The sequence below is a fragment of the Phacochoerus africanus genome, chromosome 11 (assembly GCF_016906955.1).
Source record: "Phacochoerus africanus isolate WHEZ1 chromosome 11, ROS_Pafr_v1, whole genome shotgun sequence".
NCBI lineage: Eukaryota > Metazoa > Chordata > Mammalia > Artiodactyla > Suidae > Phacochoerus > Phacochoerus africanus.
This window is the reverse complement of record NC_062554.1, coordinates 45,967,827-45,983,168: the sequence shown is the minus strand read 5'-3', so window position 1 is coordinate 45,983,168 and position 15,342 is coordinate 45,967,827. Positions and strand designations below refer to the sequence as shown.

Genomic DNA, 15,342 nt, shown 5'->3' with positions numbered 1-15,342 from the left:
TCCCCCCAAATTATTCTCAAGGTGATATTTACAAAGAGCAAATCTGATCAAACCACTGCCCTGTTTTAATCGCTCAAGGGCATTTTGCTGTCTGGAAAACCCATACTAAGGTTTTCTAGATCCTGTGGGACGCAAGGCTTCTCCAAGGAAATAAAACTCAAGCCTCCAGCAAATAGAATTGCCAGACCCTTATCAGCCCACCTGTGTCGCTGTAACTGTTACAATGTTCCTAAGGACCTCCCCACCCAGCAACTTGGCCTACTCCTTCCTGCCCTCCACTAGAAAAGGTATGTAGCCCGCTCCTTAGGACGCCCCTATAGGCAACATATGCCTCCAGCCAACCAGCAAGTGTATCCAAAGACCTTATCCTTTCCCAACCAACCAGGAAATGTATCAGAAGACCCCATTCTTCCCCTACCAATCAGCAGGCCAACAGGTGTATGGCAAGAGCACTCCTTGTACTCTTGTCTTTGGGCTATAAAACCATGCGCCCAGAGTCAGCTCTTCCTGGTTATCAGGATGTTGGCCCACTGTGTTAGCAGTGTCCCTTGCCTTAATAAACTTGTCTTTTCTACATCTCGGTTTTGTTTTTTGGTTTGTTTGTTTTTCTTTTCTAGAAACCACTTATGGAGGTTCCCAGGCTAGGGGTCTAATTGGAGCTATAGCCAATGGCCTATCTGCCACATCTTCGGCCTACACCACAGCTCACGGCAACAGCTCTCCTTAACCCACTGAGCAAGGCCAGGGATCAAACCCCCAACCTCATGGTTCTTAGTCAGATTTGTTAACCACTGAGCCACGACGGGAACTCCCCACACATCTTGGTTTAAGTCCAGATTCTTTTTCCACCTGCATGCAGAGACCACAACAGATCCTTCAATATCTGGGTCCTGCATACTTCTCTCCAACTGTGTGTATCCTGAGTGCTTCTTGCTTTCAGTCTCTGCTCTCCAACCCCAAATTGCTTTCAGTGTCTCCAGCACACCTAGTTGCTTTTCCTTTCCTGCCTTGTACTTGCTGTTTCCTCTGCCTGGAACAATCTTCCCCTCCCCTTCCCACTATGACTGATTCCTACTCATTCTTCTGGTCTCAAGGAAGATGCTTCTTTTTCCTGGAAGTCTTCCTGGACATCCCTTTCCTATATTTCCCCATTACAGCTCTGTCACTTCATACTTACCCGTCTACATATCTGCGTTCTGCACCTGACTCAGTTCAGTGAATGAGGGCAGGGATTTTGTGTGTTCTTTATCTTTTATAACCCCCTCGCTTAGCCTAGTGGCTAAAACTCAGTAAGGGTCTAAGACATATTTGTTTTAAAAATTATGTACCTTAGTAAAGTTCATTGGGATTAATATTTATTGTGTTATATTTTTCTAACCTAAACATAAGCCTATATAATTTATATAATCAGAAAACACATTGAATGTTCAGTATAAATAAAATAGAGACAGAGTTTAGGGTGAAGGAGAAAAAATAGCTTTGTTGCTTTGCCAGGCAAAGGAGGGTCACAGCAGGTTAATGCCCTAAAGACTGTGCTCCCCGCTCCCCCAGTGAAAAAAGTGAAAAATAGGGCCACACATAAGGATCAGAGTAGATGCAAGCTTTCATTGTTTTTCAAAGCTGATGCTTCTTCATCAACATCTTCCATTTGTTGGGGGTTTTAGTTCTGCAGAAGAACTCAAAGAGATTGTTAAACTAGGACCCTGCCCCAAGGCTGCACTACTGTTTCAAGACGGCTCCTCCCTGGTCTCTGCATCTCCTTCCTTCCTTGATTAGCAACTGTTGGAACCTGCTTTTTGGAACTAAGGGAAGGTGCTTGAGACTGAAGCCCGTTCACCAAAAACAAGAAATGGGGGACACAGAAAAATTTGTATTTTCACGAGCCCCACAGGACCCTGCTGGATTTCAATTAGACACCATTAAAAATAGCAAAGTTACAGTAAAATCAGAAATTTGTGCCTGGAGTTTGTTACTAACAACAGTGAATTAAGCTTTGTCCTTATTTTAAAATAGGAGTTTTAAAATATAATTCAAGAGTAACAAAAATATATTTATCAACTGAATTCGAAAGCACATAGCTATAGTAATACTTCACAAAATGCCAACCTTATTTTAATTGCAGGCTTACACCACTAAAGATGGCTCTTAGCTTTAATTTAGCAGTTTCATAAAGAAAAAGTTCATTCACAGAGCTGTGTAGACTCAAACAATTTTTTTTACAGAGCAAAAATTTCAGGATAGCTCTGGGATCCACACATATGTTTCCAGAATTTGAGACACTGTCTTTGCGGTCTAGCATAGTTTACTTCCATCTCAATCTGCTTCTCTTGAAAACAAGCCACAATTTTGGCTGGATAATTCAAGACACATCCTGAGATTTGGTCTTTAAAAGCTGCCACAAAATCTCAAAGCACAGTTCATTGTGGGACTTCAAGTCCTCTCCAAGGGGATACAACTCAAAAAGCCTCTGGCTGGGATAAGAATCACCAGACCCTTATCATCCCACCTGTCTCACTGTAATTGTTACAATGTTCCTGAGGATCTCCCCAGCCCAGCCACTTGGCTTACTCCTTCCTGTGGTAAGTGGCCCACTCCTTACCCCTCTAGGGGCAGTATATGTCACCAGCAAGTCTATCTGAAGAGCCCATCCTTCCCCAACCCACCAGCAAGTGTATCAGAAGACCTCATTCTTCCCCGACCAATCAGCAGGTCAACAGGTATATGGCAAGACCTCGCCTCACACTCCTTGGTCTCTGGGCTATAAAAACAGGCACACCCATGTACCCAAGGTTGGCTCTCCCTGATTATCAGGAATTTGGCCTGCTGTGTTAACACTGTCTCTTGCCTCAATAAACTTGTCTTTTCTTGGCGCTCCCGTCATGGCTCAGTGGTTAACAAAACTGACTAGCATCCATGAGCACGCGGGTTCAATCCCTGGCCTCACTCAGTGGGTTAAAGAGCTGGAGTTTCCATAAGCTGTGGTGTAGGTTGCAGACACTGCTTGTATCCGTCATTGCTGTGGCTCTGGCAGAGGGCCAATTGCACCCCTAGCCTGGGAACCTCCATATGCCATGGATGTGGCCCTAAAAAGCAAAAAAAAAAAAAAAAGTTGCATTTCTTAGATGAGGGGAAATAGCTTGGTAAATCTCTTTGCGTTTTGATGACCTAGAATTTGGCATAACACTATACTCAAATTAACCAAATATCCATATTATGCCACCCTTTCTAGATATCCCATATTCTGTGACTAGGATGGAGAGAAGCACAGGGAATATTAACAATTCTATGTCATCTACCCAAGGCAGGTTCCCAGAAGCCCCTGTGACATAGGTAACTTAGAACGGCCAGGCTGGAAGTGACCTGGATGATTACCTAGGCCACCCTTGGTTTTATAGATGAGGAAGTTGAAGTCCAGAAAGAAGAAGTGGACCGCTCAAGGTCACTTGCTGTGTCTGCAGCACACTCCGGTTTTCTGTTCCTGACATCCTGCAGCAGCTTACCTGCTTCAAGTCCTGTGTCAGGTCCCAGATAACAGGAACCAGGGTCATTGAGTTTGCTGGTATCCACAACTCCCTGAAACCTGCCCACATCTAGGAGTGAAAAACTTTTCATGATGATGAAACACTTGCAAAATTTCCCCCTCCCCGTCTGTTTTCTGAGGCAACAGCTCACACGTATTCAGTGCTGACTATATGCCAGCCAAGTTCAAAGCACTTCACTCATCTCCTTCTCACTGACAACTGAATGACAGCTCCTCTTACCACAGGCTCCACTTCGTAGAGGAGCAAACTGAGGCACTCTGAGGTTACATAACTTGCTCAGGGTCACACGGGTAATTAGTGGAGCTGAGACTCAAATCCTGGAAGTCTAGAGCCAGAGGCCGCACTCTGGACTCTGCTACATTCTGGAAGGGGGAATGAAGATGCCAATACTGGAGTTTCCATCATGCTTCAGTGGTAACAAACCTGACTGGTATCCGTGAGGACACAGGTTCGATCTCTGCCCTCGCTCGGTGGGTTAAGGATCCAGCATTGCCATGAGCTTTGGTCACAGATGCGGCTTGGATCTGACTTGCTGTGGCTGTGGCACAGGCCGGCCCGCTGTAGCTCCAATTCAACCCCTGGCCTGGGAACTTCCATATGCCACAGGTGTGGGCCTAAAAAAAACAAAAGAAAAAAAAAAGTTGCCTATACTAGCTGATGGAGTTTTTTTCCTGATTGACGCTTTCACTACAACTTCACTCTCCAAAGACCTTTGTTCTCCCATCATCTCTCTACATGTCCCTTCTTCCCTGCAGGAAATTCTCAGACCCAATATATGTGTCACCTACCCCACCTCACTATCTGGGACTGTCTCTGATTCTCCCATTCCATCGACACCACAGCCTCACTGTCCATTTGCCTTCCAAAGGACGACCAGTTGTCCAGGTGATAAACTCCAATTTGACTTTAATTTAATAAATTAAATTCCAAGCCATCACACAGCAATGGACATCATCATCTCCCAATATACAGAGGTGCAGTCCTGCTCTTGCTCTATCATCACACAGTCTGCAAAATAAAGCCCGTACAGCCATCTCTCTGGGGAGGGCTTCCCACCAGGCTCCTGGCTCCCTCCTTCAAACAGAGCCACTGCTCACAGAGAAGGCATCAAGTACAAAAACGGTAATAAAGGGGGAGAGAGGGATGAGGAGCAGAAGGGGAGGCAGGGCGGTGGGGAGTACCTGCCCCCCATCCCGGGCACCGGCCCGGCTTTCTAGGAGCTGCCAGTGTCCATAGAGGCAGACACTGGTGCTGGTCGGAGTGGGGACCTGAGGGAGGTGTGGGAGTCCCATCCCAAAGGGAACTGCCTACCCTCCTGGTACAGGAAAGAAGGGTCACCTGGGAGAGATGCCCTCGCTCATCTGTTCACTGAGGGTCCTGGACCACACATATAAATAGAAAAGAGAATAAATAAGGGACGAAGGATCAGCTGAGGAGCTGAGCACCCTGGGACTCCTCTGAGGGGCCAGTGTCAACAGCAGGCCAGCGGGTCCAAGGGACACCCACGCATGCCAGGACAGAGCCTCCTCTTGCTCCCAGCCCCCCGAGCCCTCTCCTGTGTCCTCAGCAACGGGCGGGCATCCGCCTCTCACATGCTTCCCGCTGCAAATACCCTTCCAACCGGCCCCACGGCCCAGGGTGGACAGGCTTTCCTGGAATCCGGAGGACTTCCCCGGTCCAGGCTGTTGGGAATCCAGGAAGGGGAATTGAGGGGGGTGTGGGGAAGGGACTGAGAAGACTCCTGCCCTCTCCTAGCTCAGGAGGTGAGCAGGGCCCTCAGAGTTGCGGGCTGGGGTTGCCATTGGCTTTGGGTTTGGATTTGAAGGAAAAGCGCTTGATAAGACGGCGAGAGAAGCTGCCAGCCTTCTTTCGGACGCTGGGGGTGGCCGTCGTGTTGGAGAGGTCATCGTGTGATTGGCTCAGACCAGCTTCCTTCTGCCGAGGCCTCCTTCGGAAGATGAGCTTCGTGCCGCTGCGCAGGAAGCTCACTGTGTGGAAGGGGGTGGGGTGAGGCCGAGGGAAGGGCCCCGCAGGGTGGGGTGAGGACAGGAGCAGAGAAAAGATAAGCATGAAGGGTTCCAAGATATGGAGGAGAGCAAACACGCCCTTTCTCCTTCCTGAGGAAAACGTGGCGGTGCTCATGGGGTCCTGGGTGCCCTCCTGACCGCTGCCCCGGCATGGGGGGGAATGGCATGGGGCTGGCTGCTCTGTGGAGACAGACCCCTGGACCTCTTTACTATGGAAAGACAAAGGCTGAGCAGAGGGTGTTCCTAAAAGCCTATAAAATCATGAAGGACAAAGTGGGTGGACACTGACTTGTTGACCACATTCCAAGACGTGAATAAGAAGTGGTGAGTCTGGACAACTTCAAAGAGGTCAACTCAAGATCACTAGAATGAGAAAGGTACTTACACAGCAGGCTTTGGACTTAGGACTCTCATTATCCCAAGAAGTGATGCAAGCTTAGATCATAAATAGTTAAATACATTCGTGGGCGACAGACTCCTTGGCAGAGGGATGTGGATGTTTGGGGGCAAGCCCTTCAAGCTTAGGAGTTAGAAGCAGCACCACAGCTATCCATGGACCAAGTCACCACTAGAGGGACATTCTAAGGTTGGCCCAGGATAGGATTTCTTTTTTTTTTTTTTTTTGCTTTTTAGGGCCCCACCCATGGCATATGGAGGTTCCCAGGCTAGGGGGCAAATCAGAGCTGCACCTGCCAGGCTATACCACAGCTCATGGCAACACCAGATCTTTAACCCACTGAGCGAGGCCAGGGATTGAACCCGGATTTGTTTCCGCCATGCCATGACGGGAACTCCTAGGATAGGATTTTTTATTCTCTTAGGGAAGAAGAGGGTGCAGAATGAAAGGGAGGAGGGAAAAAAAGAATAAGGGAAGGAAGGTATGCACTTAGATCTAGGAAGAAAGAAAAATGGAGGTAAAGAAAATACTTTTGCATCTCTTCTTATCAACTAAGCCTTGGGGGTATCAGATCCAGGCCAGGATCCAAGGCATCAAGTCCCCCCTCTCTACTCTAGCTTGGTCGAAACAGGCTGGGAAGTCTGGCGAACCCTTAGGGGAGAAAGGAGGAGACTGGCCCAAGAGTCCCATGCCCCCAAGTGTCCAGTAGAACTCGGGTGATAATAGTGGGTAGAAAAGAAGGGGGAGATGCCAGTATCTTCCCACCTTTGTGATCCTTGAGGCTGCGGGTTTCCAGGGCACCAGTAGACCCCGTTTCTGACTCTACGTCATCCACAGAGGGCCTCTCAGAAATGTCCGAACGTGTCGTCTCATCTGCTTCCTGGACACTCGTGGGACTGGAGAGGGCATCTAGGGGTCCCGGCGACGTGGCCGGTGGGTCTGAGGGAGGCGAGGAGGGGCCTCCGCTGGTCCCTGCATCTTCCTGCATGGAGGCTTCCAGGGATGCCGCATAGCCCAGGGACAGTGCCAACTCGTCCTGAGCAATGGGCACCTGGCAGCAGGAACAAATTTTAATGGGCGGGAGTGACCCATTAGGGCTTTCTCCCTAGCCCAGCTCCTCTCCCCAGAGCCCCGTTACCTTGGAAACCCCAGAGATGATGAGTGTGCTACGCTTGGTGGGTGTCTTTTTGGCTGCACGCCCGCTGGGCTCAGTCAGCTGGCGAATCGCGGTCTCTGCTACTGGGTCCAGGCCATTGGAAAGGTGGCTCTCCCCTGCTGGATGATGGATACGGAGGATGGATGGCCTGACTCCTCCCCAGCTCCTTCTTGGACTTAAACTCCTATGCCCTACCCAAAGTGGGTTTTGACTCTGGGGCCCCAGTGCCCACCACCACTCAGACTTCCCGATTCCCTACTCACGGCTGCTGCTGTGGGAGGTACTGCCAGGGCCACCGCTCTCACTCAGCACAGTTGTCGTCTTCTCGGTCACCTCCACCTTGGACGGGGAGCGGGAGGGGGAGTCTGGTGGGTGGGGGAGGGTCAATGAGCAGGGAGATGCTTTAGAGTGGCCCCCACCCCCTACTGTCTTTGTTGAGATGCAGACTTTGGGTGACTCAGAGGGCAGAGGTGACTAAGGGATGATTACTCAAAGGGGTGATTAAGAGGATGCCATGGGGACAACAAAGATACCACGGGGAGTTCCCGTCGTGGCGCAGTGGTTAACGAATCCGACTAGGAACCATGAGGTTGTGGGTTTGGTCCCTGCCCTTGCTCAGTGGGTTAATGATCCGGCATTGCCGTGAGCTGTGGTGTAGGTTGCAGACGTGGCTCGGATCCCGCGTTGCTGTGGCTCTGGCGTAGCCCGGCAGCTACAGCTCCGATTAGACCCCTAGCCTGGGAACCTCCATATGCTGCAGAAGCGGCCCAAAGAAATAGCAAATAAATAAATAAATAAATAAATAAATAAATAAATAAATAAAAATACTTACAAAAAAAAAAGATACCACAGAACCAATGGGAGTATGGGAAAGAGCCGTGGGGCTCAATGAGGGCGTAGAGAGATGCCATGAAAATATTGAGAGTGTGTACTGAGATGACGCAGGGGGCCAGTGGAGGTAGGGAGAATTCGATGGGACCTCTAGAAATGACAGAAATGTCATGGAGAGCCCCTGCGAGTAGGCGAATTGCCACGGAGGCCACTGGGCTTGAGGGGTCCCACAGGATGCTGGAAGGGTATGCATCAAGCGAGGGGCAGTTGGGCAGCTGGGCTGGGGAAAGGGAGCGGGAGAGACCTGTGAAAAGGCAGAAGGGGAACTTGGGGAGGTGAAAGTGTGAGAATAATGTATGAGGGGTTGATAGATCCGGGATGCAAGGGGGAGGGCTTGTGGGGAAATGGAGGGACATGAGGGAAAGTTTGCGAGAGACACAGACGATGAGGAAGACGTGGTCGGAAAACCGGGGCAACTGGAATGAGGGCTTTTCTTGCCCTTTCCCTGTCCTGCCACGGATCTGCAGCCGGGGGCCCCTGGCTAGAGCTGGGCTCCCAGGCTCCTCCTCTTTACCTAATTTGCCATCTACCCGGGGCCGGGACTGGACGGTGGTGACTGTGGTGACAATGGTGCCATCGGGCATGATGGTCCGGTCCAGCTCAATCTTCTTGGTAGGTGTGATGCTGGGGCGTGGCGTGGAGGGGGTGGAAGTGCCCAGATTCCGGGGGGAGCCCTCCTCGTACTGAAGCTGCCGAGGGAAAGAGGAAAGAGGCAGGGCCTCAAAGGCTGGCCTCCCCTGTGTCCTCCCATCTCCCTCCAGGGGGCAGCTTCTCACCTCTACTGCCAGAGTGGCCGCCTGCCCCAGGGCTTTCCCTGGCCCAGGGGTGAGTGGGCACACCTGTCTTCGGGTCAGTGGTCTGGAAGGGGCACCCACGTTCAGTGTGGCTTGGCCTAAGAGTTCAGCTGGGGAAAGGGTTGGCATTGTGAGCTGGGCCCACGACCAGGCCCCGTGCAGCACCCACCCAGAGGGGCTCCTTCCGCCCGTACTCACTGTCTCCGTGGCTGCTACTCCTCAGCACTTTGAGGGTCAGCTCCTGGCTCTGGGGGCCCAGATTCCTGTGGCCAAGAAGAGGTGGGGCAGGGAAGGAGAAGATCAGCAAACTGAATCCCCCCTCCAGTTGATCCCAGGCCAGAGGCAGAGAGAAATGTACATAAATGAGACGGAACAAGTGCTCCAATCACACCCTCCAGATAGGGTTGCTTCCCAAAAGAAGGGGACAGGGCTGAGCAGAGACATTCTCCCCAGCTGGGCATTCAGACCCTCCTGGCGCCTACCCGACCCGCCTTCCCAGTCTCTCCCCATGTCAAACCACCCTCTTTCCTTTACTCGAGCTGTGCCCTCTGCCATGCACACTTGCACACTTGTCTCTCACACTCGGCTGAAATTCTCCTCTTGCTCTAGTGTGTGGCTTAAATGCCACCTCCTCCATGAAGCCTACCCTGATTCTCCTTCCTATGGGACTTAAACTCCCCCCACTTAAGTGCTCAAACAGCACTTCATGTAAGCCTGGGCTGGAGCACTTATCCCATCGTCTTTACATCCGTCTGTTTCTGCTTTGAGCCTGTGATCAGCTCAGGGGTGGGGGTGGGGATGTGTGTATCTTGGTCATGTCTGTAGCCCTTGGACCAGGCCAGGGCCTGGCATACAAGAGCGGCTCCCATGGAGGTTCACTGAAAACAGAACTGATTCATGCCAGGGCTCTGCTGGAGTGGTTTGATTCTCAGTCTGCCTGTGGGAGCAGGGGCTAGGGCCGGGGAGCCACTCCTTACAAGGTCAGGTCCTCGCTCCACTCCACCTCGGGCCCAGCCCTCATGGGCTTGGTCCACTTCTGTTGCATGGGGACATCCAGCTCAGCCACACAGCACACTTCCCCAGAGCCTGTGAGGAACCAGAAATTAGAAAATGCTCAGATTCAAGATAAAAGGCCGCTGAGGGGGTCAAGAGGCCGGACTCGTGGCAGAGGGGCAAGGAGTGCCTGCAACCATAGCCTCGGCAGTCCCCCAGGAGCCTCTGGCCCTCACCTTCCAGCTCGCTTCCCAGATTAGATGCTCGAAGCTGCCTTAGGAATAACCGGGTAGGTCTAGGGGTGGCTGGCTGGGCCTGGGGCACTGTGGCTGGCTTCTCACTGGGTATCTAAGGGTAGAAAGAGGTAAAAAGAGCAAGAATCCCAACACAGTACCCTGGGGACAGTAAGCTCGCCAACTGTTTGCTTTGGGTGCCTACTCACCGGGCCCCCAGGGGCAGAGCAAGCCCTGAGGTTGACCACCATAGCTGGCTGGGTGCTGACGATGGCATCCTCAATCAACTCCTCGATGGTGGACAGCTCTACCTGCTCCTCACCTCTCTGCGGGGAGGGAAACAAGGAGGTGGGGCCCCAGCTCCGCCTCCCCTTCCCTGTTCCATCTCTTCTCTCCCAGCCCTGCCCCCTTACCTCCCTGGCCTGCAGCTTGGGGAGCACCGTCAGCCTGAGGTCTGGGCGATCAGCGAAGGCCCAGGATACAAGCAAGCCCTCCCCAGGGATTTCCTCCAGGTGGACTTCCAACTGAGGACAGAGGACAACAGGACTGGGTTGACTTGCGCCACTTCGCCAGCTCTTCTCAACCCCTCCCCGCCGCCCCGACCCCCGGCCAGGACCCTCCCTTCCCCAGTTCCATCTTAGAGAGGAACCAAACTGAAAAGCCTGGGCAACTGAACCATCCGCCCCCTGCCCAACTCAGTTTCCCACATCTCCCTCCACCTGTGTTGGTGGCAGTGTCAGAGTGACGTGGTAGGTCTCCATGGAGACGGCAGCGGGGGACTGCTGGGTCACAGAGACTGGGAACATCACCTCCTCAGCAGAGAGCTGGCAGTGCAGCACCTGAGACAGGCAAGGCATGGAGGCAAGGAGGGGCCGGCACCGAGGAAGGATGCGCATCGCGGCACTGGCCTACCCTGCCCTACAATGGGTCAGAAGATCCCTCCCCACTTCAGTGTTCCTTGGAAATCACCTGTTTGGGGTCATAGGCTCATAAAAGGCTGAGAAAAGCCAAAGACTCCCCTCTCCAGAAAACTGCAGATATGCATACACATACTACGTTTTGCACATAACTTCAGTGGGACTCTCAGACCTCCTGAAGCCAACCCTCTGACTAAAGGAAACCTGGGATCAGCCCGCCTCCGGCCCTAAGAAAAGGCAATGCCCACAGACCCTTACCATGGTGCGCTCTGACTGGTCTACGCAGGTCACACGACTGATGCTGGCTCTGGGTGGGAGTTGGGGCACCTCCTCAAAGGCGATTTGGATGGAGCTCTGAGGGAGTAATGTGGGCATAGGGTCAGGTCTCTGGAGCTGCCCCCCCGGCAGGGCTGGCCTACTCAGTTGCTGGCTGAGGCTTGGCACTGCGGAGGCCTCAGCTGCAAGCTGGCTTCAGGCCCCTCCTTGGCTCAGGGCTTGAGGACAGGAAGTATTCCCCTCGAACTGCTCCCTCACCAAGGGCCTGCAGCTGCTAGGGAGATCTGGGGAACTAGACTGCCTCAGAGACAAGATCACCTTGAGCCGAAGACCATAGATTCCTCCTGGCGTGCCAGGAGCCTCCCTCTTCTCCCCCTCCCCCAGCTTCCACTTCATCCTCCACTCTACCCCCAAAGAAAAGTGTGCACAGGAAAACAATATATAAATGTGTTGGTGCCACCTATACATCATAGCTGGGCACAGAGAGACACAGCCGAGGTAAGGGCGAAAGCATAGGGCCACTTATTCAAAACAAGAGCTGGAGAAACGAGGCTAAGCCTTCTTCCAGATAGACAGGATATAGAGGCACAAAAGTAAGACTCTATCCATACTCTTGACTAGCTCGGCATGGCCTTAGGGAACCCTACCAGAGGGACTGGGAAGAAAAGCAAGCTCAGAAAGCTCAAGGGCCAGGGGCCTGGCTAATTCCTCAAGGCAGACAGCAGGGTGGTATTAGGGAGCAGAAAGCTGCTTAGCTCAGGTCTTGAAAGAGCTTCCTAATTCTTCCACAGCAGTGGAAGCAACTTGCCGTAGCCCCATCCGGAGGACTGGATGGGAAGAGGAATTAAGCTGGTAGCTCCTCCTTGGGTCTTGGGATGAGAGAAAACAAAGCCACGGGGCTCATTTGCCTGGCAAACCAGAGGAAGCGAACTTCTCTGCTCCTGTAGCTGTCTTGTTCGAAGGCCAGGCCAGGGGAGATGGATGCTTGGAACCCCAATCTCCCCCACCCCCTGCAAGGGAGGCTAATGTCCAGCTGAGTCAGCTGTCCTGGGGAGTCACTCCTGACCCAGGGACAAGGTACAGGGAGAGCTGGGTGGAGGGCTGAGTTCAGGGTGTAGACTGACAGATGCCACCTGGCTTTCTGCTGGCCAGGGGAAGCAGAGCAGTTTCTTCTGCGGCCACTTCTGTTTCCAGGCATCTGGGGAGCTAGTGGAGTAAAGCCCTCAGACTAATGGTAGCTGGAAATGGAGAACCCTCTGAGCCTGAGGCTAACAGGCTGTGAGGGCAAGGAGAGATGACTGGGCCAAGATGGGAGGGGACCCCAAGAGAGGGAGGTCCCCACCACCCACCCCACATCAGTCTTATGACCACGCTTCCTGCCCCACTTCCTGGGAGGCCAGCTGCTGGTGGTGCAATGGGAGGAAGTAGGCTGGGCTGGTTTGTGACTGACCCTCGAGGGGCAGCTTGAGGCTCATCTACCAGAAGGGACATGGGTTCTCTCCAGCTGAACACCTTTCCCTCAACACATGCATCGCGGGTAGCATGGAGAAGGATGTGTTAGACTGTAGCAGTGAAATTACTAAGGGATGGAGTAGGGTGGCAGGGATCCAGGCTCCTTGGGGACCTGCCCTGTCACACCAGGGATCTGGGGCATGAAGTGTGGACTGGGTGTGGTGGCATGAGGACCAGGCAGATTCCTGCCACAGGTGCACCAGTTTCCCTTCTACCTCTGCTCACCCCCGCGCCTCCCCGCCACCCACAGAACCAGCACCCAGGCTAGGCGGAAGTGCCCTCAGGCACAGGGATTAGCGTTGCTATGAGAACAGCAACTTGTGCACAGGTTTGGAGCAGAAGAGTACCCAGACCACAAGAATAGAGGATTTGGGACAAAGCCGGATTTCTACAACCTCCAGCCTCACCTGCACCCTTTTCTCCGATCCCAGAGGGGAAGAGAGGCCATGGGTTCCCCAGCTGATCCCCACCCCCATCCGGCGCTCCTGGCCTGAACAATCCCTCCCCTAGAAGGAAAGGCTGGGTGAGGGGACAACCTAGGTCCTCCTGTCCAACTCACCCCATCCCTGCAGGCCTGCTCGTTCAGCGCTCGCACCCAAGCCCGCTGCCAGTTCTCCCGAAAAGACTTGAAGGCGAAGAGCGACGCCAGGAGGCCCCGGACGCCTGGCTCCTCCGGGGCGCCAGCCCGAGTCCCCCTCAGTCGCAGCAGCGAGCGCCACACGCCCAGCTCCCGCAGGGAGCCGGCGGGCTCGGCAGCTAAGGCGGGTCCCGGGCCCCGGCCCCCGCGGGACCGCGCCAGCCACAAGCCCCGGGCATATTGCAGCAGCCAGCCGAACACCGTGAGCAGCGAGGCGGCGAAGAGGATCAGTAGGGCCGCCCAGCCCATGTCCTGCTGCCCCCAGCCCGGATCCATGCTCTGTGCGGGCTACGGTCCTGGTTCCGGCTCCGGCTCAGCGGCTGCCCCGGGGGAGCATGGCCCGGGCGGGCCGCGGGGCGGGGGCGGGCTCCCCCGGGGCTGGGCGCGCGGGATCGGGGGCTCTCCCAGGCTTGGTGCCCGGGACTAGTGGGTGCCACAGATCCAGGAAAGGAGATTCCTGGGGGCTACGACGCCGGGGTCCCTCTCTCCGTGGCCCAGGGCCCTCCTTGGTTGGTTTGGCCGTCCAACCCGGGTTAGTCGCCGGCCAGCGCCCGACTCCTCCCACGGCGGGGGCCCCGCCGGACCCGGGCGGGGACTCGTTTGCAGAGACGCTGGGGCTCGCGGGCCGGCACCGGCTCCGGGAGGGCTGCGTGCGCAGAGCTGACACTGACAACACGGCTCGCCCCCCCGCCCCCCCCCCCGCCTTAAAGGAGCCGCACCCGCGCGGGGCGGAGCTTAGCGAGCCCTGCGCTCCAGCCCTGGAAGAGGTTGGGAGGACCAGCGGAAAGGGGAGGAGGTCCCCGGCTTGGAAATAGGCGATATCTTTAACTACCCTGCCCCATTCTGGAATCCGGGGGTACTCCCGCTCCCCCGGGCTCAAGGCACGAATAAGCAAGAGTAACTTCACTCACCTGAGATGCCGCCTCTGCTTTCCCCTACGCTCCTCAGCTTTCTCTAGTTTGGGCGCCTGTGGAGTTAGAAGGAGGTGACCCCTGTGGGTAGCGTTGACCGCTTCTCCCCATACTCCCAGGCTCAGCAACTTCTAGGTTCCTATATCCTGGACAAAGCTAGGTCACCTAGAGGTGACCTCTGTGGGTAGCACTGACCCCTTCTCCCCACACTCCCAGGCTCAGCAGCTCTAGGTTCCTATATCCTGGACAAAGCTAGGCCCTGGGTAAATCGGGGCAGAGCATCTCTCCTAGGTAGACGTGCATGGCAGAGGTCCAGCTGATAGTGACTGGAGAGAAAGCAGAACCTGAACATGGTAGAGGTTGAGAATAGAACACAGAATATTGAAACTACTTCTCCATCCCCACCCCCTTCCCCTTGGAGCCAGGACCCAGGGACACCCTATGAACCTCCTTGCTTGTGTGGGTTTGTTCTGGAGATATTTCCCAAGCCTGGGCTGCTTCTGTTTTTAAAAATAATTTATTTCCATAGTAACAGCTCCTGCCTATGGAGCACGTGTAGAGGGGGTGGTAATGAGATGGGAGCTAGGCAGTGCAGCACTGGACTATCAATAGATTCAGCCAGAAGACCCTGCCATCCAAATATGTGATATCCCAGCAAGCCCCCCAAAAATGATGTTATAGGTACACTCTGCCTCAGGATCCACCCTTTTTCCTTATTTAAGGTTAAGATTTAAGGGAATAGACTCCATCCCTACTGGACAGAGGCTTATCGTTGTTTTCTGGAGGCAGGGAAGGAAAATCCTACAAAAGATTCAAAGGAATCCCCCCATTCCCCAAGAGACCCTTCTCCACACACATATGGCAGAGCCTTCTTTAGAGAGGTAAACAGGAAGGTGTTAAGTACCTCTCTCCCAAATCCAGTCATTAGTCTGAGCACTAAGCACACACGAGTAAACAATGTCTTCTAAAGTATGGGGTTGCAGAGCTAAGCAGAACCTGGCAGGTCAGCAACAGGGTGCCTGAACCGGAGGAGGTAGTGGGAAAGCCTGGGGAATC

General features: G+C 53.8%; 1 protein-coding gene across 2 annotated transcripts; it reads right to left on the bottom strand.

Moving 5' to 3' along the window:
* Positions 1 to 4,431: 4,431 nt before the first annotated feature.
* Positions 4,432 to 14,052, bottom strand: C2CD2L (C2CD2 like). Of its 2 annotated transcripts, none has more exons than XM_047752902.1 (14): positions 13,298 to 14,052; positions 11,209 to 11,304; positions 10,753 to 10,872; positions 10,447 to 10,557; positions 10,243 to 10,359; positions 10,037 to 10,148; positions 9,785 to 9,893; positions 9,006 to 9,070; positions 8,790 to 8,917; positions 8,528 to 8,702; positions 7,386 to 7,487; positions 7,105 to 7,241; positions 6,732 to 7,017; positions 4,432 to 5,530 (listed from the first exon to the last, which is right to left on the bottom strand). In XM_047752902.1, the coding sequence occupies exons 1-14, from the start codon at positions 13,649 to 13,651 to the stop codon at positions 5,319 to 5,321; spliced, it is 2,124 nt and encodes a 707-aa protein (XP_047608858.1). In that variant the 5' UTR covers positions 13,652 to 14,052; the 3' UTR covers positions 4,432 to 5,318. The 2 variants fall into 2 exon arrangements, with proteins under 2 accessions (XP_047608858.1, XP_047608859.1); XM_047752903.1 differs by having other exon boundaries at positions 7,105 to 7,238.
* Positions 14,053 to 15,342: the final 1,290 nt, after the last annotated feature.

Bases quoted from the DNA above. Each gene is read 5' to 3' on its own strand.
- C2CD2L (XM_047752902.1), bottom strand. From the start codon at position 13,651: ATGGATCCGGGCTGGGGGCAGCAGGACATGGGCTGGGCGGCCCTACTG. The intron at 11,305-13,297 runs GTGAGTTGGACA...TTACTCCCTCAG, and splicing joins AGCAGGCCTGCAGGGATGGG to AGCTCCATCCAAATCGCCTT. The intron at 5,531-6,731 runs GTGGGAAGATAC...CCTTCCACACAG, and splicing joins CAGCCTCAAGGATCACAAAG to TGAGCTTCCTGCGCAGCGGC.